At 38.5% G+C, this 25532-nt stretch overlaps 1 protein-coding gene across 2 annotated transcripts in view; it reads right to left on the bottom strand.

Annotated features, from left to right (window-relative positions):
- Positions 1 to 25532, bottom strand: part of gnas (GNAS complex locus) — a 246870-nt gene that overhangs the window by 31668 nt on the left and 189670 nt on the right. For both annotated transcript variants that reach the window (XM_078418648.1, XM_078418649.1), the window contains exon 5: positions 24142 to 24239. In XM_078418648.1, the coding sequence (XP_078274774.1) occupies positions 24142 to 24239 (98 nt within the window). The remainder of the gene's footprint in view (positions 1 to 24141; positions 24240 to 25532) is intronic.

A 25532-nucleotide genomic window follows, 5' to 3' on the forward strand; every position in this document is an offset into this window, starting at 1 on the left:
TTCCCGACATTTTCATTCAGCCGAAAAAGACAGAACTATGAAGCAATTAAACTTTCGATTTTAATACAAGGTAATTTGCCATGGAAAATGATTGAATTCTGTGAAATATTTTTTTTGCATACAAAGTATTGCTACAAAGGCGCTGACATAGTTACAAAAAGTACTCACCCCCTCGTCCCGCCCACCGGGTCCCTTTTAGTTCATGCCTGGTACCCCTTAATTCTCGGCGACACAAACACGCCATTCCCACAAAACGCACAGTGTACACAGGGTATGGCATTTTCAGTTAAATATTTTCTCAACTGTACTAATCTTTTTAAGTGCTAATGGTTCAAATCTAAGGGATAATTTATAAACCGAGGTGAACAGGGATAATTAGTGCAAGCTGATTTATTTGCTATTTCCATTCACCTGGGACTCTCTCTTGTGCTTAATTAAAACTAATTATGCTGTCTAATATAGCTACTATCCTCCACAGTGTGTGTCACCCAGAGGAATTAAGTAATAGGTTACCACCTCCAGTATTTTCATATTATTTCTGCATTATACCCAAGGCAATCTTCAAAGAAGAGACTGAAGGCAGGACAATAAACGTTGTCTGTGTGGACTTTTCTAAGGTATTTGACAAGGTCCTGTATGGTAGGCTAGTCCAGAAGGTTAAACCACATAGAATCCCCAAGAGAATACAGATGATGAAGCCCAAAGTAACAAAATCAACTGTGGGAACTCAATGGGTCAGGCAGCATCTATGAAAGTAAATGGACAGTTGCAATTTAGATGGTATCTTTCATCCAGACTGAAAGAGTAAAAGGGAGACAGCCGGTATAAAGAGGCCTGGCGGGTTGGGATGAGGCAAGAGTTGGTACACGATAGGCGGACCCAGGAAAGAAAGGGTAGAACTGGTAGATGCAGAAAAGTGGGGGATGGAAAAGTGGAAATAGCAACAGAGACTGGAAAGTGCTATAGGACTACTACCACCAGGATTTCTGATGGCTCCAGCTTTTCCTATTGTCATTTGCAACCCCTTTAAACAGCTGGCATAGTTATGTCTAAAACTGATTTATTTGTCACTGACATTTTTAATTTGATTTTGTATGAAATTGTTTTAAAATAATTTTAAACAGTGAGATCAGAGGTGAAAAACTACTCTCACACAGCAAATTTGGCAATTACAAACCACTGATTAAATACTACCAAAAATTCTTCCAATGGTTTTGATTATTGCATTGTAATGCAAACAGCTTGTCAAGATGCAGCATCAAGTCCCACATAATGGTAAAGTACTGGAGCAGTTCACATTTACCTCACTCTGACAAAAAGGATTGCCAAATATACAGAAACAGAATATCCATTTGCTCTACAAATTGTTCATCCTGTTTGCTGTACATAATTGCTCCACCATTCAATTAATAATAATATATTCCTTTATTCGTCCCTCACCGGGGAAATTTACAGTGTTACAGCAGCAAAGTGGATAGCAAGAGAGCAAGAGATCATTCATTATAAATAAAAGATACATAAATTGTCATTAGTTTTCTGTGTGTTCTTAGCTGTTATTGTTGACTCGTCTGCTGGGAGCAGTGCTGGTTGTGCAGTCTCACAGCAGCGGGAAGGAAGGACCTCCTATATCTCTCCTTCACGCACTTGGGGTGAAGGAGTCTGTCACGCTACTCAGTGCAGTGACAGTGTCCTGCATGGGGTGGGAGTCGTTGTCCAGCAGCGATGTTAGCTTTGCCATCATCCTCCTCTCTCCCACCACCTGCACTGTGTCGAGGGGGCAACCCAGAACAGAGCTAGCCTTCCTGACCAGCTTGTCGAGTCTCTTCCCTTCCACCACTGAGATGCTGCTGCTCCAGCAGACCACTCCATAGAAAATGGCCGATGCAACCACCGTGTTGTAGAACGTCCTTAGGAGTGCCCCCTGCACTCCAAAGGACCTAAGTCTCCTTAGCAGATAAAGTCTGCTCTGGCCCTTTCTGTATAGTGCATCGGTGTTTTCAGTCCAGTCCAGTTTATTGTTGAGGTAGACACCCAGGTACTTATAAGAATCCACCCTCTCGATGTCCATTCCCTGGTTGTTCACCGGTGTCGGGGGGACCTGGCTGCGCCTGCGGAAATCTACCACAATCTCCCTGTTTTTTCCCGTGTTGATCCGGAGGCAGTTCTGCTGGCACCAGTCCACAAACTCCTTGATCAGTTCTTTGTATGCCCTGTCCTCGTCGCCCGTGATGAGGCCAACGATGGCAGAGTCGGCTGAGAACCTCTGTAGATAGGAGTCTGCAGAGCTGTGCCTGAAGTCCGCAGTGTACAGGATGAACAAGAATGGAGCTAGCACTGTTACACTAATTATATCACAACTATTTGAGATCAATTCAATTTACAACACAGAACAGTACAGCACAAGAACAGGCCTTTCAGCCCACAATGTGCCAAATATGATATCCAGTAAAACTGATTTCTTCAGCCTGCATGTGATCCATATCCCTTCATTCCCACCTATCCATATGCCCACCTAAGCATATTTGCTTCCATCACCATTCCTGGAAATGTGTTCCAAGCATCCATCACTCTGTGTAAAACAATTTGCTGCACATCTCCTTTAAGCATTCTCCTTCTGACCTTCAATCTATGCCCTCAAGTCTTTGACTATTCCATACAGGAAAAAAAAGTTTTGATTGTGTGCACTATCTATATCTTTCAATGTTATATACTTCTATCAGGTCTCCCTCAACCTCCTAAACTCCAGAGAAAACAATCCAAGATTAACCAATCTCTACTTGCAACTAATGTCCTCCAGGCAGCATTCTATTAAACTTCTTCTGCATCCTCTCCAAAGTTTCCACTTCCTTCCTGTAATGGGGCAACCAGGAATGCATATAATGCTCCATCTGCAACCTAACCAAAGTTCTTTAAAGCTTCAACATAACTTTTTTGTCAATTTATTTTGTTAAACTCCATTAACAAACATTTAGATCTTGCTCTTAAGCTTTCAAGCACCCCAGCAATTAGCCTATTGCCAAAGAAGATCCCATGCTTCCTGATATAATTCCAAAATTATCTAATGTCCAATCATCTTGGCTTGGATTCTCCCCCAAAATAAGTTTTTTTTATCTTCCTCTACCTTATCAAAATCCTGCAGAACTTTCAAATGCCTGACTGAGATCATCCTTCAATGTCTCAGAGGACAGAGACTTGTACAATCTGCTGTAAATTAGCACTTAATACTTGGACCATTGTGGTAAGCACACACACTTAAAACTAATATATTTGCACAAAACAGATTGCCAAACTTAGCTGGAAGTATGAGGACATGTTGCATAAACCTGCTTTGAATTACTTTACCTTTAAAAGACAAAAGGGTGATCTGACTGATGTTTGATAGTGTAGCTAAAGAGGAAAAAAATCTGATAGGGAAAAAAAGAGCAAAATTTAGATCATTAGGAGAAAATCAGGGAGCACTTTTACATCCAATGTGCTGCAGTAATTAGGACTGTTCTCTGCCAAAGGCTGAGAAGCTTAACTTTATGTTCAAAATGGAGGACATTAAATTTGTGGAAAAAAAGAGAATGCAGATACTGGAATCTAGAACACGAGAGGGAACACTGGAAGAACTGAAAATACATTTGAATAGGTACATGGACAGGAAACGTTTAGAGGGATATGGATCAAACGTGGGCAGATAGGAATAGTGTAGATGGGGCAGCTTGGGCAAGTTGGGCCAACGGAACTGTTTCCGCGCTGTATGGCTATGACTAATTGACCAAAACTTTGTGAAACCGGAACAATTCCACTTTTTGTATTCTAACGTCATCAAATTAACATTAGTCTTTTTAATCATGTTGCTTCCGCATACTAGCTTTTAACTTGAAGATAGACACAAAATGCTGGAATAACTTAGGGGGTCAGGCAGCATCTCTGGTGAAAAGGAATAGGTGACATTTCGAGTCGAGACCCTTCTTCAGACTGCTCTTAAATTTAAGCTCCTTTTTAAAAAATGTGATCCAAACAATTTATTTAACTTCAACCTCTTTTGCGTTATTTCAAGACCAATTGGACCATTTAAAAAATAGAATCTCATGGCCATCTTATAGTTTTAGAAAGCAATTTCACTCTCTTACAGAATTAAATGTTCTTTCCTGTACAAAAGAATATAACCCAGAACCAATGATTAAATCATTCTCAGGATGAAGTGCCGTACAGAACACCTGCTACATCTGTCAATGTTAAGATAGTAAATGTATAGATCTACATCATATTGCGATTGGTAACCCAATAACAGACTATGACAATAAACACTTTACAGATCAGAACTTTTAAAACAGCACAATCTTTATGATGTAATGTGTTCAACTGGTTAGCCCTCTTTTCAAATCATTGCCTTTCTACAGTTCAAGGCAATTAGCACGATAAATACTGGCTCCAGTATTTTTCAAGTTAGCAAGTCAATCCTGGATTATATCCTAGTTTGAGCAATGTGTGAAACATAATCTCAAAATGCTCAGAAACACTGGTTATTTACCAATTATTAATCAACCTATACACAAAAACCTGATGTCTTACACTTGATTACCTTTAAAGGCAATGCAATCAATCTTTTATGACAAAAGGAACAAATTGTTCACAGTCACATACAATGATCCTATCAAAAGCTCAGAAGTTAACACATCATCATCTAAGATACAAGTACTAAACATCTACTCCAACCCCTAGTGTATACACTTTTATTCACAATCAGATCAAAGGTCAGAATGAGGCTGGTCACAAAGCAAACTTGACTTGTGCATGATGCAGATAGGAATTTGGTTGGCGTAAGAATTTGGAGCAGAGCAGCAGAATGCAAAGTTGTTTTGTGCCTCCAATAAGTTTGGTTTTTGCAAATATATTCTGGATTTCTGTAATGCTTTTGAGATCTCTAAACAAGTCTGCGATAGGTTTAAGGATAGAACATATAATACAGATTAAGTTATAAAAGATACAATTATTACATTTTAAATAAATGGAAAACTCAATTCATATGAAAAAAATATACACTGAAAACAGTAGAGCAGATGTGCTGTACCTGTAACATAAACGTTGGTGCAGAATGAAGAGATTGTCAACAGTCCTACATTTGTCTGTGACTTGAACATTCATTAGCCCAGATTCTTTGAACCAAAGTTTGTGTGGGATACCATTATTTGGCATGAGATAGCTTGATCCAGGAAGCAACTACATTATTACAGCTGGGTCGGAGCCTAAACTTGGACAGTGGTCAATTGGCTGCAATTTAGCCTATGGGATTCACGATGTCATGAACTTTAGTCTTTGCACTCGTCTGAAAGGCACAGTAGATATGCTTCCTTACCTATGTAAATTAATATCAGAGAAGAAAGACGGAATACAGCCACGGAGGAGGAGATTACTCAAATGATGAAGTGAATAGAAATATTGTAGTGGAGAAACATGGAACTGCAGATGCTGGTTTACAAACCTTGGATTACACTTTAGTGTAAGGGGTGAGTATAATCCAAGATAAATTGTGTTCTTTGCAGCTTTGATTGGGAATTTACAACAAGGAAATTTCCTCTGGCTGGACAGTCTAGGGTTATAGGGTTATCACCTGAGAATGGAAAGGACAGCTACCATGGAACAAGATGTGAGGAAAAAATTCTCAGAAGATTGTGAAATTCTATATCATGGTAGATGTTCAGTCATGGTATATTTGAGTCAGCAATCCTGGGATTTTGGAAGGGGCATGGGGAAAACAAGGCACGAAGAACTGAAGATGACTTGCTATAATCTTACTGAATGACAAGGCACACTTGAAGGATTGAATACTCTAGTCCTATTAGGCTAGTTCTTTTTAGGCTATCAGGCCTGTAATTAAACATAAGGATGAGACAAAACTCCAAATATTGTTGCCAGAGAGATGATACTAATGTTGCCAGAGATATGATACTAATGGAAAGATGACATGTACAGAAACAAAGAACTACAGATGCTGGTGAATACACAAATGGACACAAAGTGCTGGAGTAGCTCAGCAGGTCAGGCGGTCAGGCAGCATCTTTGGAGAACATGTATGTACAGGTGATGTTTCGGATTGAGACTGGTGGGTCAACAGTAAACAGTGAGGAGTCACTTACTGATGTCTTGGCATGCATTTACAGATTTAAGAATTCTATTGAATAGATCAAGGAACCGTTGGCTCAAGGGGAAAAAAGAATGCAGACATTTTTAGATCGGCAAAGCAAAACTGCACAGTTAGAAATGATTTCTGATCATTCTGCAACTTCGAAATGAGCATGTTTTTAAGCATCAAATCATCAAAGCAGTTTGAAGGTCTGAAGAAGGGTCTCGACCCGAAACGTCACCCATTCCCTCTCTCCTAGATGCTGCCTGACCTGCTGAGTTGCTCCAGCATTTTGTGATACCTTCGAAAGCAGTTTGAATGCTAGATACTCTCAGCACCCATATTATAAACATAACAAAACAAATTAAGGTCTCTACTGTAATTTGATGCACAACTTCCAAACTGTCTCAAGAACAACTGCAATAATTGTTTCTGATACAAGAATTAAGTGAGTTCAGCGGTAAAAAGCTGCTGGATTTCACTCATTAAGCCACATTACTGATTCTTAACTAACCAAGATCAAAAACCTTGTCTAACTTTAGCACCCCTTCAATTGCCAAAACACAGTTAGTCTCCAAATGACAAAGGAGGATTAAGCAGAACACAATTTGTCCAGTGCCCAATGTCCAATCATAGAATGTCCAAATACGATGTAACATTTGTTAATATTATATTGGTATGAAAAGATCTCAAAACAATTGAGTTCAATAATTAGACAAAGCATAGGAGCACTCTTAATTCCCAAATCCTTAGCCATCTCCATGTGATATTTTTTCCTTTCTGATAAACATCCAGTCAGGACAATATTAATTTAAAAGCATTACTCCAAAATTCAAGTACTTTCAATCTAGTAGAAATATGTATGAAGAAGGGTCTCGACCCAAAAAGTCACCCATTCCTTCTCTCCCGAGATGCTGCCTGACCTCCTGAGGTACTCCAGCATTTTGTGAATAAATCGATTTGTACCAGCATCTGCAGTTATTTTCTTATACTAGTAGAAATATGTGTTCACAGGACAAAAGAGTAACTAAGTTTTCTTTCTGCTCTTTTAACACAGGAAGGTTCTATAACTCCTGCTCATAGCTATTTAGCTCACATTAAACTAGCCAACATGCGTCAGACAACTGATCTTATGAAGCTCAGCTCCAAATAATCGATACATCTGGTTGTCCATTCAAATCATGATCCACAAAGCCATTAGGTTAGTCTGTAGTTAGAATACCTGCTCTTAAATGGTTAAGAAAAATGTACTTTGTGGAGAGACTTTTGCAATTAATCACAAAGACCTGTCTATTGGTTGCAAAAAACATCTGATGCCAATCAATGATAGATGCTCTGAAGTGTCCACTGATTAAATGCATTAATAACTCAAAGGTATTTATTCACAAAATGCTGGAATAACTCAGCAGGTCAGGTAGCATCTCAGGAGAGAAGGAATGGGAATTTCTTACACAAATGCATTAATAATATAACTGCAACAATCAATATAATAAAAGCACATTTAATAGTATACGTCCCGAATATCAAAATATACCAATACAACCATTCAGAAATGATGGAATTGGCCTTATCGCTACTGAAATTTAAGAAACACTAGCCTCTAGATCTTTTTCCAAATAAAGGATGCTGAGCTTAAAATTTTCCTTGTGGCCAAAAATGTTACTCTTTGCAAAGCAGAAAACAACTGTGCGAAAATAGCATCTTACATGGGGCCTTCTTGGAATAATCCCAAACTGGGAATGTCAATAATCTTGCATGATGATGCCAGCGTGAAAATTCAGGAGAATGCTTCTGAAATGTACAGATCCTTTATATATGCCTGATGCCTTTGCCATGGTTTACTAATACCCAACAGTACGTTTGTTCCTTAGTCACCAGTACAAGGGAAACCTCAAAACTGTGCCAACAGCTCCAGACAATATATTCTATGTAGAGAATTTATGGTACATAAGGTATCAAAGATTATAAATTCTGGTGGGACCTACCAATAACCACTTACACGCGGAATTTATTATTGCCACGATAAACATCGAATGGCAGCAAATTATTTATTTCTTCAATATTAATCCATCATTTAATTAGATTTTACGCAATCCAGGGTTTAACTCCATTTGACTGTTGGTGTAAACCCTCCGATGACCTAAAGTAACAGGAATATATTGGGCTTGAAATTTTCAATTGTCCAAATGTCCAAGTCCCATATTTACTCTCTTCTCCTTAAGGAAGTGTTTCTTGATTACTTACTACAAAATGTATTATAGCCCTTTGTTTAGGATAACGAGAAAAATGTCTGATCACCCAATCGCTTTGTTTTATAAATCTCAATTAGATCACTTTTTCATTAGAAGTCTGCAATTAATATGCCACTGTCCCCTCATAATGTAACCCTTTAAACAAAGAGTAATTATGTACATTAATGCCCTGGATATCACCTCAGATGCTGAATGCAATTTTGGCAAAACAATGTGCACTTCACTTTCACAGAATAAGAGCATAAAAGGATGCAGTTTGTTTATTCCATGCATATTGCCCATCAGATTAACATGTCATCTATGCACAGTCAAACTTTCTGTAGATAACTTTCTCAAATTGGCAGTGTCCTGCCAATCCTACTAAATATTCCCAGCATTTCCTGTTTTTATTCCCCAATTCACAGCTTCTGTAGCTTATTGTTTTTCCAAGAATAATTTCAAGTTCAACTCATGTAATGTGGGTATATACCTAAAGATTTTGAGTTTTTCTGATCACCTTTTAACTTTTCTAATCACAAGAAACTATGTGCTGTCGTTGGACTTGCCAATGTAGTGCCATACAATCGTAATAAAAAATGGATTCCAAGTACGAGAGGAAAACCATAATGTAGACAAATAAAATTCTGTACAATTTCTTCATAAAGCAGTTTGCATTTCTGACAAAAGATAGACACAAAAAGCTGGAATAACTCAGCGGGACAGGCAGCATCTCTGGAGAGAAAGAATTGGTGACGTTTCGGGTCGAGACCCTTCTTCAGACTAGTTAGGGAAAGCGGAAACAAGAGATATAGACGACGATGTAGAAAGATAAAGAACAATGAATGAAAGATATGCAAAAAAGTAACGATGATAAAGGAAACAGGCCATTGTTAGCTGTTTGTTGGGTGAAAACGAGAAGATGGCGTGACTTGGGTTGGGGAGTGATAGAGAGAGAAGGAATGCCGGAGTTAGAGAAATCAACATTCATACCACTGGACTGCAAGCTCAAATATGAGCTGCTGTTTCTCACTCTGTCCTCACTCTGACAATGCAGGAGACCTAGGACAGAAAGGTCAGTGTGGGAATGGGAAGGAGAATTAAAATGTTTAGCAACTGGCATTTCTGACAATATCATTAACTGAATAATTGACAAAATTGAGAAAAAGCCAAAAGTGCTGGAGTAACTCAGTGGATCAAGCAGCACTTCTGGAAAACAAAGATAGGTAAAGCTTTGGGTTGGGACCTTTCTTTAGACTGATTGTTGGGAGGGGGGAAGAAAGCTGAAAAAGAGGAAGGACACGACAAAGCCTGGTAGGTAACAGAGCCAGGTGACAGAAAGGTCAGAATGGGAATGGGAATGGAAAGAGGAGTTAAAATGATTAACAATCGGACCTTCTAGCCTGCTAACATTTAACTGAAACACCAAAGAACACAGGGGTAGTACATATGGATGTTTCATTATTTACAAGGTCAGAGAGTCTTACAGCATAGGACCAATCCCTCAAGCCCAGCATCAAGTTGGCTATTTACACTAATCCCATTTTCCTGCATTTGACCCACATCTTCCTCTCTTCCTTTACTACCACGTATCAGTCCAAATGTTTGTTTAAAGCTGTGATTGTACCTGCCTCTACCACCTTCTCTGGCAGCTTGTTCCACATACTCACCACCCTCCGTGTGGTTCGCCGCTGCGAGAAGACTGTACTAAGAACTTTTGAAAATTTGTCAGCGCCAGAAACGTGGTGACTCTTTGTGTACTGCCTAGGTGATGTCTGCTGTATGATTTTACGGGATTGTATGCAAAGACAAAAATATTCTCTGTACCTAAGGACAGGTGACAATAAAGTATAATTGATTCCATGAACATACATCTTTAAAGACTAATCAACATTCATTACAACAAAAGTTAAATACCTCAAATCCATCAGCATTTAATAAAAGCATAATAAATTTAATGTTCCAATGGAATCATCATAGAATCACCAGAATAAGAAACTGGAAAGTCAAACGGCATTTTTTCTTTTTTTTTGATAAAAAGGTACAAGAAAGGAAATCTTGATGAAAAAATGGGTACTAAAACTCAGGAACTAACATGTTAATGATACATAGCGACCGTCTTAAAAAGCCCCTTGATATTATTAGTTGTAAAGAATCACATGTTCATTGCATTGATTTATTTGCTTCTCTCTTCATTCAGTTGTTAGATGTGCCTTTCCCATTTTTAAGCACTCGTGGAAGAGATAACAGAATAGCAATACCTCTGCATCAATTTCTTCATCAGATAGAGCTTTTTGCGTTGTAGAAAAGTAAGAAACTAGCGATTATGTGGAGCCATGGGTTTCTGCATATGCTGGAAATCCGAAATAAAAGCAAAATGATGGAAACATTCAGGTCAGTCAAGCAGCATCTAAGTAAAGAGAAACCTCTCACAAGCCAGACAATACAGTAAAAAAGAAAAAACTGGGTCAAATAGATTGCAGGCACGAAATGTGCGTTCTGATATAAACAGAAAGAAATTATGAGTTTTCTAAAGTTATAGAATGTGATATTGAAACTGGAAGACCACAACATGTCCAGACAGAAAATGTTGTTCCCTGAGCCTGCATTAGGTCTCATTGCAACAGTGCAAGATACCACAGATTGAAAGGTTGGAGTGGCAGTGGGATGGTGAATTAAAGTGGCAAGCAACTCCACAAAGCCATCACCCAGGCTGCATTTGGTTTCTCCAAAGTGGTTGCATGGGGAAAATGCCAAGAGATGGAAATGTTTAGTTGAGATTAAGAGTAGACTAACGAGTAGTGGAGTGATTGGTCTCTTTGGAATGCTGAAAGTTCAGGGGAGTGGAAAATATATTTAATTGAAGACATTAGAAATTATGGAGGATGGTCTGTTGAAAATGGGTATGGTGGGATAGAAGCCAAGGACAGGTAGAACTCTATCCTTCTTCTGATTCGGAGGAAAGGAGAGAGCAGAAATGCAAGAAGTTGACGAGATGCAATGGAGAATCCTGATAACCATGTGGAGGAGAAAACAAGATGAAGGAAAAAGAAAGACATCTTCAAAAGGTATCATCACAGCAACTATAATTGAATGACCAGACAAATGGAGTCCTTTCAGGAAGGTGGGTAGGTAGAGTTGTAGCTAAGCTAGTTGTAGCTAAAATAGGTGTATCAGTATAGTTACTAAGGCGAACGGCATAATAGTACAGATACTGCTCCTACAGCACAACTCTAGCAACCCAGGTTCTATCTTGAAGTTGAATATTGTTTGTACACTCTTCTAACGATCATGTTGGTTTCCTCCAGGCTCCCATTTCCCCACCCATCTCAAAGATGTGCCGGTCAAGGAATTAAAATACATTTATCCTCATTTAGATAAGTGGCAAATAAATCAAAAAAAAGGAGAGAAAGTAATAACTATGAGAGAGAAGTTGCTACAAGAGTAGAGGGAAATAAGGGGAAAGGGAATGTAACTGATAGGATTGCTTTGCTGAGAGTGGACATAAACCTCGTGTTGAATGGTCGCCTGTTATAATAGGAAATAGCGATATAAAGGGAAGGAAAGTTAGACGTGGATAATTTATAATGGAATTTCAATTACATTTTCTCCTAAATTAACTGTTTTAAAGGTTTACTGTGAACTTTGTGCATGTTCAATTTAAATCCAGTATATGTCTGTGAACAATACTACAACGTGATCATGCCAATCATCTTTGCCACAGTAACAGAATTGCTGGCTGTATTTTTTTTGTCAAAAGGCAAAAAATGAAATAAGTTTCAAATGCTGTGAGCAAAATGCTGTGATGAAACAGTATAATAAACCCTATTTTAGGAAAATTTGACTTTACTGAGTTTAAATACTGCAGCACCACCAGCCCACCTGACCTCTGCGTGTTTACAGCATACTGCTGGGATACTCCCTTTAACCCTAGGATTTCTCCTCCCATTTCTGCAGCAAAGCCGCTAAAAATAGGTCCTCTGGCTTTGGCTCTGCCTCTAGTTTACGTAAGCACTTCAGGGAAGGGAGATTTCCGGTGCATTTGAGTTTTCAGTCATCTGCACACGCAGACCATCTCAGATAGCTTTCGGCTACAGTGCTGCAAGCATTATTTAACCCATACATCAAATAAGAAAAATAAGGGCGTACAATGTTACTATTTTACTGAATTCAAAGAATATATAGTCCTATATGCAAGTATTTCACATAAGCGGCTCAACATAACAAAAACAGGCTTTGCACCCCTCCCTCCACAATGGAGCCAGTTCCCAATAACCCAATTAAAGCCAACAAGGTTTATTACCGTGAACATTAGCAACTCCTGAAAAACATTTCCAGACATTCTACTTTCAAACCTCTCCTAACACACATTTTTCACTTTATTATAAGAACATTATGTCTGAATTGAAGCCATTAACAGTGAAGTAAAACTATTTGGTTTTATTGAAAACTGAAAATGTTCAACAATCATATTACAGAAACGGAAAAATATTATTTTCATTGGAAAAATGAAACTGCACAGTACCAAATAACCCCTGTTCATCGTGCAAAGTATTGTAATTCAGTTTGTGGGAATCTACTGTGTCTTTAAGGAAAATAGCAGACTGCTCACAAATGACCAATATTTATAAACTAATGTCCTTTATCTTACCAACTATCAAATTATATGGTATTAACTACTTGCTGTGTTATTGTTGCATGAAGATTTTCAATCATAAACACAAATGTCCTGTAATGCTAACTTGCAGGCACTTTGAGCCCATTTGGACCCAGATTTTCATCTACCCTCAACAGTTTTCACAATACAAAAAATGAAGTGCTGGAGGAACTTAGTGGGTCAGGCAGCATCTGCGCAAAGAATGATAGACGATGTTTCGGGTTAGGACTTTTCTTCAGATTGTCCATTCCCTTCCCAGTAGTTGCCTGACCTGCTAAGTTCCTCCATAACTTTGTGTTTTGATCAAGATTCCAATATCAGAATTTTCTTGTGCTTTTCACCCCATTGGCATTGCCAAAACTTCTCTCGGTAAGTTCCACAATTCACACATTTAGGGTTGCAACATTTGAGAAAATACACTTTGTCATGCATGCCAACTTACTAGATTCATTCGTCATTCAAAATATAGGAAACTTACATTCATTTTACTTGGGCTACAAGATTAAAAATTATGAAATGATCCAAGGGCTGCTAAGAAGTTGAAGATCCCAAATTAGTATATATGCCATCGTAAACAGAATTCATTGACGATTGTTTACGGTGATTGAATGCTTTATTTACTTACAAATCATCTACAGATGGCTTAACCGGCTTCTGAATTATTCTTATAATGGCATAGGAGTTGTCAATCTGGGTGCAACCACATCAGTCCCATTATCACTTTATTTCTCAGTACCCCTAAAATTGATTCTCTCTCATACATGTCTATCAACTCCGCCTTGATTCCTTTTGCCATTAGATAGGTTAAACCACTTTAAAGTGACACTGAAAAAAAATACACAAAGTACTGGTGGGTAGGCAGCACCTCTGGAGAGCATGGATAGATGGTTTCGGTTTGGGGTCTTTCTTCTCATTGTGGTGGGTGAAAGGAGGGAAGAAGGCTGGAAGAAAGGAGGGGTAAGACAAAGCCTGGAAAATAATAGGTAGGTACAGATATGGGGGGGGGGGGGGGGGGGGTTGATAGGCAGATGGTAGGACAAAGGGAAGAAATGAAAAGACAGTATGTGCAAGGCGAGACAAAATGATTGAAGGATTTCAAATTGTGAAGTTAGAGGAAGGAATGTCAGTAGAAGAGGAGGGAAGAAGGTGGAGGGCTTTGTAGTTACCTAAAGTGAGAGTGATACTTTCAGGTCTGGATCTTGAAGAAATTAACACGTATTAAGCAAAAAAAATTAGGATATAAGCTCCTACTTGCACAGTAAGATGCTCTGCCCAGAAATGGTGCAGAGAACTTGGCTTATGTGTCATATTCAAATTAGAATTCTGCCTTGTATAATGTCTCTAGCGTATCAATAGCATTTCTGTGAAGCCAACTTAAATAAAATAAATGCTGTTTGTTCGGGAGAACATAAAATAACAAATGTGTGGGTAAAACTATTACTTTTGCCAATAGCATTAAACCAAGAAAACAATATGCAAAAATAAAAAAAACAATGAAATGTTGCAAACTTGGTATTAAAATGCATGTTTTATCACAACTTTCAATATCCACCACCACTTACATTCGATAGGCACATATTTTGAGGACTCTGATTAATTAGGACAGTGATAACTTAAAAGCATCGACTTAAGATGTTCAATAATCTGAATAAACAAAATAGAGATTTCCCACTGCCTCGTTGCATACCAGCAGTACAAAAAAATGGATTTTACTCAATATTTTAGTTTAAATGGTCATTAGGAAGACAAATATGCACAAATGCTTAAAATCTGAAATTAAAGCAGGAAGTGAATGAAACATACAGCAGGTAAGGCAGCATCTGTGGAAAGAGAAACAGGTAATGTTTCAGATCAAGGATCCTTCAGCAAAATCAGAAGAGAGAAAAAACAAAGGTAGACACAAAATGCTGGAGTAACCCAGCGGGTCAGGCAGCATCTCTGGAGAGAAGGAATTGATGACGTTTCGGCTCGAGACCCTTCTTCAGAAAAAACAAGTCAGATTAAAGTTGCAGAGGGTAGGATAGGGATGGATAGAACAAAGGGGATAGTATTGAGATGGCAATGCCCGTGCTGTGTTGATGTTAGGCTTTTGATGAAGCAATCCTGTTGATGGATTAGTAAAACAGAGCTGAACAACATGCTCAAGTCATGCTTGTTAGTAAAGAAAGCTGCATCTATATTAAAGATGAATGAACTACTTCAAAATTGGCCAGTCCTGATACAGAAACAATGTTATAGTCAACTTTGATCACTAAGTCATATTGCTTCACTGTTGCACTGGATGATAAGCATACCTCCCCAGCTTTTGTGGATTGCACTATACAATTCAATTCATTTTTCTCTATGGATACCACACCAGCAGTCTTATTTAATTTTAAGAACAATGGGATATTCCCTGATTCCCTGATACCAATTGGGCATTTGAGGATGTGGAGCACAAAGATGCACACTTTAGCCTGTCAGCACATTAGTCGTAAATTTCTGTTCTAAAATTACGAGTGCTAATCAATGCAAGATCCTACAAAACAGTAAAGTAATTCCATCATATTAGACATAACTAAGGATATATACCATATGATGGAATATCAATGCTTTCAACTTCAGTTCATATTAGTAATGGCAGGAGTGATGCAATTTGTGTACTTAATCTTAATTCAGTAGACAAGAATCAGAGATATTTAATGTAAAATCAAATTCTTCTGAAAAACACACAATTAGGAATGTTTGAACATCTTCACCTTGAAACATAATCAAGTTCCAAATGCACCAAATTTATGACATTAAGTTGACATCTTTCCATTCCATCATGCAGACCACACGGAACGTTGAGTTTCAGAACCAAGTCCCAATGATAGATGTATCTCCAAGTCAAGATAGTGTTTGATGAGGAGAAGTTGTTCTTTGTATTCCCACAAATCTACTACTGTTGCCCTTTCAAATTGCAGAGGGCACTAGTTCAGAAGATGTTTAGAGAAGGCTTGAAGAGCAATTACTAATCATTTTACAACTGCAGCAACTATGATCCAGTGCCGGAAGAATTGAACGCTTTAGAAAACGGAAAGGGTACCATGCATATGGGTACCTTGCCTCGAACTTGGATTTGCAAAGGAATCTGTGGATGGCCTTGTAGAGATTTACAAAATTATGAGAGGCTTAGGTAAAATGGATTGTCACTGTCTTTTTCCAGGGTTGGGGAGTCTGAAACCAGAGAACATAAGTTTAAGGTGAGAGGTGAGAGATTTAAAGTGGACCTGAGAGGCAACTTTTCCACACTTACTGGGTATATGGAAAGAACTGCCAGAGAAAGTCATGGAGGTGGGTACAATTACAATGTTTAAAAGACATTTGTAAAGATATTTGGATAGGAAAGGTTTGGAGGGACAAGGGCCAAAGGCAGGCAAATAGCATCAGCTCACAGGAAGACCACCTTAGTCAGCATGAACAAGTTGACCTCAAGGGCCTGTTTCTATGCTGTACAACTATGACTTTAGTGTTGATGGAACTTCATTGATCCAGCAAATACAGAATAATCCAGAACACTCGCAACTTGTTTGAGCAGTCAGGAGGTAAGGTAATCAGCCTCTGACTAGTCTTGAAACCATAATCGGTGTGACTGGTCCAGTTAAATTTCTGTTCAAAAGGTAATCCCCAGAATATTTAGAGGACTCCAGTGGTCATGTCATTAAATATTATGGGCTGCTAGTCAGACTCTCTTGCTGAAAATGCTCACTAATACCAAGCAAGTCAATATTATTTTCCATATCTCATTCCATGCCCAAATGCTGACATGGTCTTGTTTTATTTCGGCAAAGTCTTTATAATGTTCGACCTTATAATGTAAGTGACAGTGCAGGTGAAGATGGTTGAAACAACTATATTACTGAGCTGTGCCCTGCACTGACAAGATTGAACTCCAGAAACCACATTCAGCTTTCTTTATCCGATCCCATGAACCCTGCTGGAGGAAAATTTTGAAGCTGACAGGCTGCAGACACACATGCACAGGTTGAACATGAAGGACTTAAGTATTGCAACCCAAAAGGTAACTTATTCAGCCACAATGGTGATTATCAGAAATATATTTTCACACTATAGTTCCTTCTATCTCTTTCATAAATGTCAACACATACGGGAGGATAAACTTAATTCCCAATGCTATCCTTCATTGAGTATTACAAATATTGAGTAGATTTCTAAGATAAAAGTTCATTTCAAAAGAGATGTTACTAAATGCTGTACATAGTTTTACAGCACAATCTTTTCATTTGCAGCAAGAGATTAAATTTGTTTCCTGCACCATTATTCATTTAGCCTTTTGAATGTCTCAAAGAAAGTAACGGATTCTTTAAAGATGATCAGATTCTATTTCATTTGCAGAGAAAATTAAAAACTAATTTTTCCATTATACTTAACAAAATATATCTTAAACATTTTTCTAAGTTTGAAGTAAAAATCCTACATTATGGAACAACATTCAATCAGGAATGCTAAGAAGGAATTAATGAAAACATTCAATCATTAACAAAGTCACCATTTCCAATGCATGGTATTAACAGGCATTATATTTGATGAGTATGATTAATCACATGGCCCTTCTACATGTTCACCAATTTGAATTTAATGTAGCTCTGAAAGTAGACACAAATAACTGAACTCGCATAAGAAAAACAAATTTCAACAGTCAAAAACAAATAGAAAATGCTGAAAACATTCAGCAAGATATTCAGCATATGTGGAGACAGAAATAGACTGAAAAACTAATATTTCAGGTCAATGATTTTTTTTTAAATCTACTCTGGATTAGTTGATAAACCAGTTTCAAGATACAAAGAATGGGATGAGAAGATTAAAAAAAAAGGCACAAGGATCATGATTTGAGTGGAAGGTAGGAGACTAAATGTCAAAAAGGGAATGATGATACAAGGTAACAAGTCTAGGAGTCGTAACATTGCAGTAAAACAGTTACTTGAAAGTATCAAACTAATTTGGTGGCAAATCAGATCAGATCTATTAATGTTGAGTCAAGAAAGCTACAAGTATTCCATAATCTGGACAAAAATAAAGTCTGGTGCGTTTCAACTTTAGATTTCAACTTGTCAGGACAGAACGCGTTAAAACATACGACCATTCTAGACCCCGGCTCTAGCCGCAAACTTACTTACATTCCTAACCTCAACCACATACCCAGCCAAGCGCGCCTGACTAACGAGCGAGCCAGGTACAAAAGCATTTGGATTCCGAACAATTGGATAGCCCATCACCAGAGTTTAACTGCAGTAACAATTTCACCATAACAGGTGAAAAAGCAATTAGGTGATCCAGATCTTGCAGATTAAGATCAGACTAGATCCCATCTATGTGCTTCAGCGTATGCCCCTCGAAGACTTACCCTAAAATATGACACCGTAAGGAGGGTTATTAGGAAACTTAATTTAGGTAGAGCCAAGACAATTAACATATGCTACAGTATTTAGCAATTTATTTGTGTATCCTGCAGGTTATGAGTGGAGAAGATCCACCTCCAGTTTAAATTCCATTTGGAATATTTTGGAGGACCAAGAACCAAGATGTCGGCAGATGGAGTATAATGCACGAGAAATATCAGGTTATCCACTTTGGAGGAAATGCTGGCCTTTATTGCAGAGTATAAAGGATGGGGAATTTTGCTAAAAGTTCGTACGGTGATAGTGAGACTTTATCTGGATTCTTTCATACTATTTTGGTCTTACATTTACATTGGAAGCAGTGCATGGAATGTTGAGTAGATTGACTCCCCCGAATGAAAGGGATGATATATGAAGAAACATTAAGAATGGCCACATGTACAATCAGCAGCTTGGAAGAATAAACTAATGAATCATGTGAGATTCTGAGCATGATTGATAGGGTGGATGCTAAGATGATGTTTCCTCTTGTGGGAGATTCGAGAACTAGGGAGCTGTTTCAGAAATAAGAGTCACCCATTTCAAAAAGAGATGAGAAAATGGCTCAGCAGGTTCAAGGGACTCACTATCCGAATCCTGCGTGCCTTTCTTCATGGCAGATGCCACAAAATTTCTCCTGAAAATACTTAAGAAGCTCAAAAAAATTAGCATTGTTAAGAATTTTTTGGAAAAATTAAAGTGACTGAAAGACAATAAATTCTAAAAACCTGAAAACTTGTATCCCATGATTTTGAAAGAAGTGGCCTTAGGAAGTATCAAACGTAGCATCACTATTTCAGGGAAAGAGAAAAGGCAGAACTACCAAACCATTAGTTTGACATCAAAACCAGGAAAAATACTAGAACCTATAAAGGAAGTGGCATCAAGGCAGTTAGAAAAGGTTTACGTTTTTTAAAGATTAGTTTAGGTTAGAGATACAGCACGGAATCAGGCTTTTCGGCCCAGAGTCCGCACCAACCATCCTTCACACATTCACTCTAGTTCTATGTTATCCCACTTTCTCCTCCACTGGACCTCTTTTTAAGAGCTTTTTACGAACCAACAGTTAAGCTTGAATTAACATCCTTGGAGTGTTAAGCAATGGAAAATCAAACAGATTTGCTAAAATTCTCAAAGGATGAAACAAACAAGGTGGATAAAAAGCAACACGAAGAGCACATGGGGTTGGTGATGATGTATTGGCATGGATTGAGAAATGGCTTACTAGTACAAAATAAAGTTTGGATAAAATGATACAGCAAATAATTAGCACGTCTAATAGAAAGCATGGAGGAGGGAGTATAAGAATAGAAAAGTTTTGATGCAAGTTCTGACCTGAAGAAAGCGATTTTCCCAGGGGCTACAATGTGAGCCGTAACAACAGCTGAGCGTGAAGAAGCACTTTGTGAGTCAGGCATGGGGTCGGAAGCTGAGGCGACGGTGCGATCAGGGGATGGATCGGCAGGTCATTCCATTCACATTTAGTTTACATTTGATATTAGTTTTATTTAAGTTTCAGGCATTCCATGATGCTTTAGAGACATGGGAGGGGTGTTTTTAGCAGGCCAGGGGTGTATTGTCCTTTTGTTGTCACATGACCTCTATTGGTCCAGAAAAATAGATAATCCAGAAAGGCTCTGATATCGAGGGTGCTGGAAAATCTGTGTTTATAGAAATAGATATATATATAAATAAAGACTTACACTATATATGTGTGTGCACATGTGTGTGCGTGTGTGTGTGTGTGTGTGTGTGTGTGTGTGTGTGTGTGTGTATGTGTGTGTATGTGTGTGTGTGTGTGTATATTGTAAGTCTTTACAGCCAACCAAGTTCGCACAAGGTTCACTAAAATGGCACCACTGCTGGAGGGATTGACATATGAAGAAAGGGGCAGCAGGCTGGGGTAATATTCAGTGGAGTGTTGAAGAATGAGAGGTGACCTTTTTGAAACATGCAAAATTCTGAGTGAAATTGACAGGACGGATCCTGAGATTATTTAAATTAACGATGGCATTATTTTCAAAAGAGTTGATTCAAATGCAATTAGAGGGCAAGAAATTAACTCAAGACAGGAGACTATATAAATAATGTGTACAAAAGAACTGCAGATGCTGGCTTAAATCAAAGGTAGACACAAAATGCTGGAATAACTCAGCGGGACAGGCAGCATCTCTGGAGAAAAGCATCTCTGGAGAAAAGGAACGGGTGACTTTTCGGGTCGAGAACCATCAGTATGAAGAAGGGTCTCAACCTGAAACGTCACCCATTCCTTCTCTCCAGACATGCTGCCTGTCCCGCTGAGTTACTCCCGCATTTTGTGACTACTATATAAATAATGTTGATTAAAGTATGTCAAGAATGAAAACTGAAAATGTTGTAGTTGGAAAATATACACAAGAATACTTTAATGATCTGAACAGATTTCAATGGTTGTTATGCTATTTTATAAATTATAAATATAAATGATTAATTTGGACAAATGCAATATGCCTTCAGAGGAATTTCATTCGGAGATGTGTTACTGAAAAGGTCAAATTATATGATGTTTGAAATTGAAACAAAAGCAGCTTATTCTAATGCTTCTGTGAACTTAACTTTAACAGAAGTCTTTTGCGCAAACCTCTACTGATCATGCCAGCAATCTGTTAAACTCTACTTACAACACCAAAATGACTTAATTACTCAGCTAATATTCTACACAATCACTCCAAAAATTTGCTAAGTGTATCTACCAGCCCTTCTGGTTCACAGGATTGTAAAAGGCTCTTCCTCTCTTGATTATGTATTTCTGGAATAAATTCTCGTCTGCACTCCAACTGTAGGACCTTGGGCAGCACCCCTAAATCAATCCCCACTCCAAGGTCATTCGAAACCATGACATTCACAAGAACCCAGTCAATGACATGGGATGACTACAAACATTATTGTGTCAAGAGCCGGAAATGTTGGAAACTCAGCTTTTAATGGCAATTTCAAAAAATATCTGCACAGATTTGTTGTATACATGTTTCCAGTTATTCCTATGATAAAATAACCTATTCTGAAAATAATTGCTGCTTTAAATTCTAAAGGAGTGGCTTTAGAAATGGTTTTGCTCAACAGAATAGTCTTGAAGACCAAGAAAAATGAGGAATACATTTTACTGTATTTATACTTAGATAAATAGAGGTTTATAAAATTGTCAAAGGTACGAATAGGATAGGTAATCTTTTTCCCATGGCAAGGGAGCTAACTAGAGAGCATAAGTTTAAGAAATAGGGAAAAGATTTAAAAGGGACGAGGGACAGGTTTTTCCACATAGAATGGTAGGAAAACAAGCTGCCATGATAACTGAGAGGGGCCCAAAAAGCTACAGATGAGTTGAGCCGAAGGGCCTGTTTCATGCAGTATCATTCTATGAACCTATACATAGAAACACACACCCTTCAGCAGAGCAAATGTACTTAATGTCAAGCACCTATCGACACTAAACTTTCATATCCTCCATCTCGATCTTCAATTTTCAGGGATAGATTAGCAACCACTGTCCCACTTTCCCCACAGACACTTTGACTGCACATGCTCCAGCCTAGTTGCCCACGTGGACACCTTTCTATTCTATTTATCTTTACAATAGGTTTTACTTTTGATTTACTGCGGTTTTTGCTCCAGCACAATTAACATGGCTGTTCACTTCTTGCACAAATGCTCCCCACCAAGTTCAAGGATGGGTTTCCTTTTGATTATCTTTGCCACATCCAACATCTGTTTATGAACGTCAGACACTTCCAATGTGATGCCATGTCCAGTTACATGTGACCCATACCTCCCCTTTCAGTATTCAAAGAGAGAGACATCTCTATAGTGTTTTATGTTATCCTTCCATCGTCATAATTAAACACCTTTCCTACTAATTACATTTTTCCATGCAACTGCAAGAGAGCAATAGCTATCCTTTTAGATCTTTCTCCCCAATTCATTTATTCTCCAAAACATTATTTTCAGATAAAGCAGCCATTTACTTGCACTTCTAGGGTATAGGGATATTTAGGATTTGTTCACAAAATGCTGGAGTAACTCAGCAGGTCAGGCAGCATATCAGGAGAGAAGGAATGGGCGACGTTTCGGGTCGAGACCCTTCTTCAGACTGATGTCAGGGGGTCGGGACAAAGGAAGGATATAGGTGGAGACAGGAAGATAGAGGGAGATCTGGGAAGGAGGGGGGGAAGAGAGGGACAGAGGAACTATCTAAAGTTGGAGAAGTCAATGTTCATACCACTGGGCTGCAAGCTGCCCAGGCGAAATATCAGGTGCTGTTCCTCCAATTTTCAGTGGGCCTCACTATGGCACTGGAGGAGGCCCATGACAGAAAGGTCAGACTGGGAATGGGAGGGGGAATTGAAGTGCTAAGCGGGAGATCAGATTGGTTAACGAGGACCGATTTGTTGCTCATTATATGGTGTTCTCCAAACCTGGTGAAACCTCACAAATTTAGTAACTTTAGCAGAACACCTTTGTGCAGTCTGCAAGAATGGTGGACTGAGCATCCAGTTTGTTGGTTATTTCCATTCTCCCTCCCTGCTCCCACATCTGTGCATTTGGCCTCATGCTGTTCCTGTAATTTCAAGAAACACCAACTGTTTCTGCATCGTGATGCAGTGAGCTTTGAATTCCGATGAAAAATTAACATAAATGAAATGGAATTCCTTCCCTTTTAAGATGTTACCTGACAAATAGAAACATAGAAAATAGGTGCAGGAGGAGGCCATTTGGCCCTTCGAGCGAGCACCGCCATTCATTGTGATCATGGCTGATCGTCCCCAATCAATAACACATGCCTGCCTTCTCCCCATATCCCTTGATTCCACTAGCCCCTAGAGCTCTATCTAACTCTCTCTTAAATCCATCCAGTGATTTGGCTTCCACTGCCCTCTGTGGCAGAGAATTCCACAAATTCACAATTCTCTGGGCGAAAAAGTTTTTTCTCACCTCAGTTTTAAATGGCATCCCCTTTATTCTAAGACTGTGGCCCCTGGTTCTGGACTCGCCTAACATTGGGAACATTTTTCCTGCATCTAGCTTGTCCAGTCCTTTTATAATTTTATATGTTTCTATAAGATCCCCTTTCATCCTTCTAAACTCCAGTGAATACAAGCCTAGTCTTTTCAATCTTTCCTCATATGTCAGTCCCGCCATCCCAGGGGTCAATCTCGTGAACCTACGCTGCACTGACACAAGTCTGCCAACCATTTTATGTTTTTATTTCAGGCTTCTGGCAATATGCAGCTTGTTGGGCTTGTACTGTATTCTGTGCCATGTAGGTGATGTTTTTAATGTTGTAATCAAATTTGCAGCTCAATTGGTTTTATAAATTAATTTTATGAAGTTGAATGAACCACTAATATGTGGATTAAGCTTTCCCCAATTATTATTCTCAAAAATCGTCATTCAAAAGCAAGATGGCGTTTCTAGAATGCTTCAAACTTTGTGTGCATTTTTAAATAGAAAGCCTATGTGTCTTTTTGTTAGCATCTTGCAATAGAACTCTATGGCTCAGCATCTTCAACTAATTAACTTCAATTAAAAGCACATTTTAGTTTTGCTTTAGAATCAATGTCAACAATCATTAACAAAAACTCTGCATAACATATAAAACAGGTCTGCTGAATTTGATATTCTTACTCTCGTTAATTGTTGTTCCTAGCCATTTAATTTATTTAAAAAAACTAAAAAGGTACTTACTAATGTGCACAGTCAATAAGTTGATACTCATTTGACCTTTCATAGCATGCTTTCACACCTTCATCCTGCCAGAGAATGTTTGCATGTTCATAGAATTCCTAAAACAAAACATTTAAAATTGGTTAAAATCGAGGAGTAGAAATCAAATTTCAAGAACAATTTAAAGCACATTTGAAGGAATACCATGTACTGGTTTAGAGACTAGTATAAACGAAGCAGGGTCAACATAATCATACGACTTCAGACTATTCATATATTATTATATAACCAAAATTGACCAAATCATAATCCATGTACTGAGAATACATAAAGCCAAAACAACAAAGTAAATACAGAAAATCAACAAAAAGCAAAGCAAGATTGTAAATCATGAAAAGATCAGCAAGGTTCTGGAAAGGGTACAAAAGCACTGTTCCCCCTCCCTTTCTGACAAACCGCCCTCCCATTCCTAAACTGACCTTTCTGTCAGAGTGAGGCCCAACATAAATTGGAGGAACAAGCACCTCATAGTTCACTTGGGCAGCTTACAACCCAGCAATATGAATATTGATTTCTCTAACATCAAGTAACCCTTGCATCCCCTCTCTCCGTCTCTCCCCCACCCTAGTCATTCTCAATGTCGTCCTAGTGAGTTTCATTGTCTGTACTCATTTCCACCTAGCCCACAACTAACAACAGCCGGATTCCTTTATCATCTTTCCCTTTTTCCATATCTTTCATTCAATTGTTCTATATCACTCTGTATCACCGTCTATATCTCGCGTTTCCTTTTCCCCAGACTCTGTCTGAAGAAGGGTCTCGACCCGAAACATCGCCTATTCCTTTTCTCCTTCCTTTTTCAGGTGCTGTTTGATCCGCTGAGTTACTCCAGCTTTTTGTGTCTAACGTCACACTTTTTGAGGTGGGGAATACAGAAATTGACAATCTAAATCACAATGAACAACTCCAATGAGACATGTCCATTATAAGCACACGCAAACATATTGAATTCCAATCACTTTGATTAAATTTGTTAATCCATTATTTCCAATTAAATCAATAATGATCTCTGACAAAATACAATTAATTATGATTGACGTTTTGAGTTTGATAGTACAACTTACCTAAAATCATAGACACAAAATGCTGGAGTAACTCAGCGTGTCTGGCAGCATCTCTGGAGAAAAGGAATAGGTGACGTTTCGGGTCGAGTCCCTTCATCAGACTATGAGTCAGGGAGGGGAAAACTAGAGGTATGGGAAGGTACGGAATAACAGAGCCTTTGTCGATGACTCAGGAAAGGAGGAGCCCACAATGGTCCATTGTTGGCTGGGAATGAAATGATAACGAAGGAATACGTTAAGGTGGTTGATGTCACACCGACAGTTAGAAATTAAATCTAATGAGGGTAG

The sequence above is a fragment of the Rhinoraja longicauda genome, chromosome 22, assembly GCF_053455715.1.
Source record: "Rhinoraja longicauda isolate Sanriku21f chromosome 22, sRhiLon1.1, whole genome shotgun sequence".
Classification (NCBI taxonomy): domain Eukaryota; kingdom Metazoa; phylum Chordata; class Chondrichthyes; order Rajiformes; family Arhynchobatidae; genus Rhinoraja; species Rhinoraja longicauda.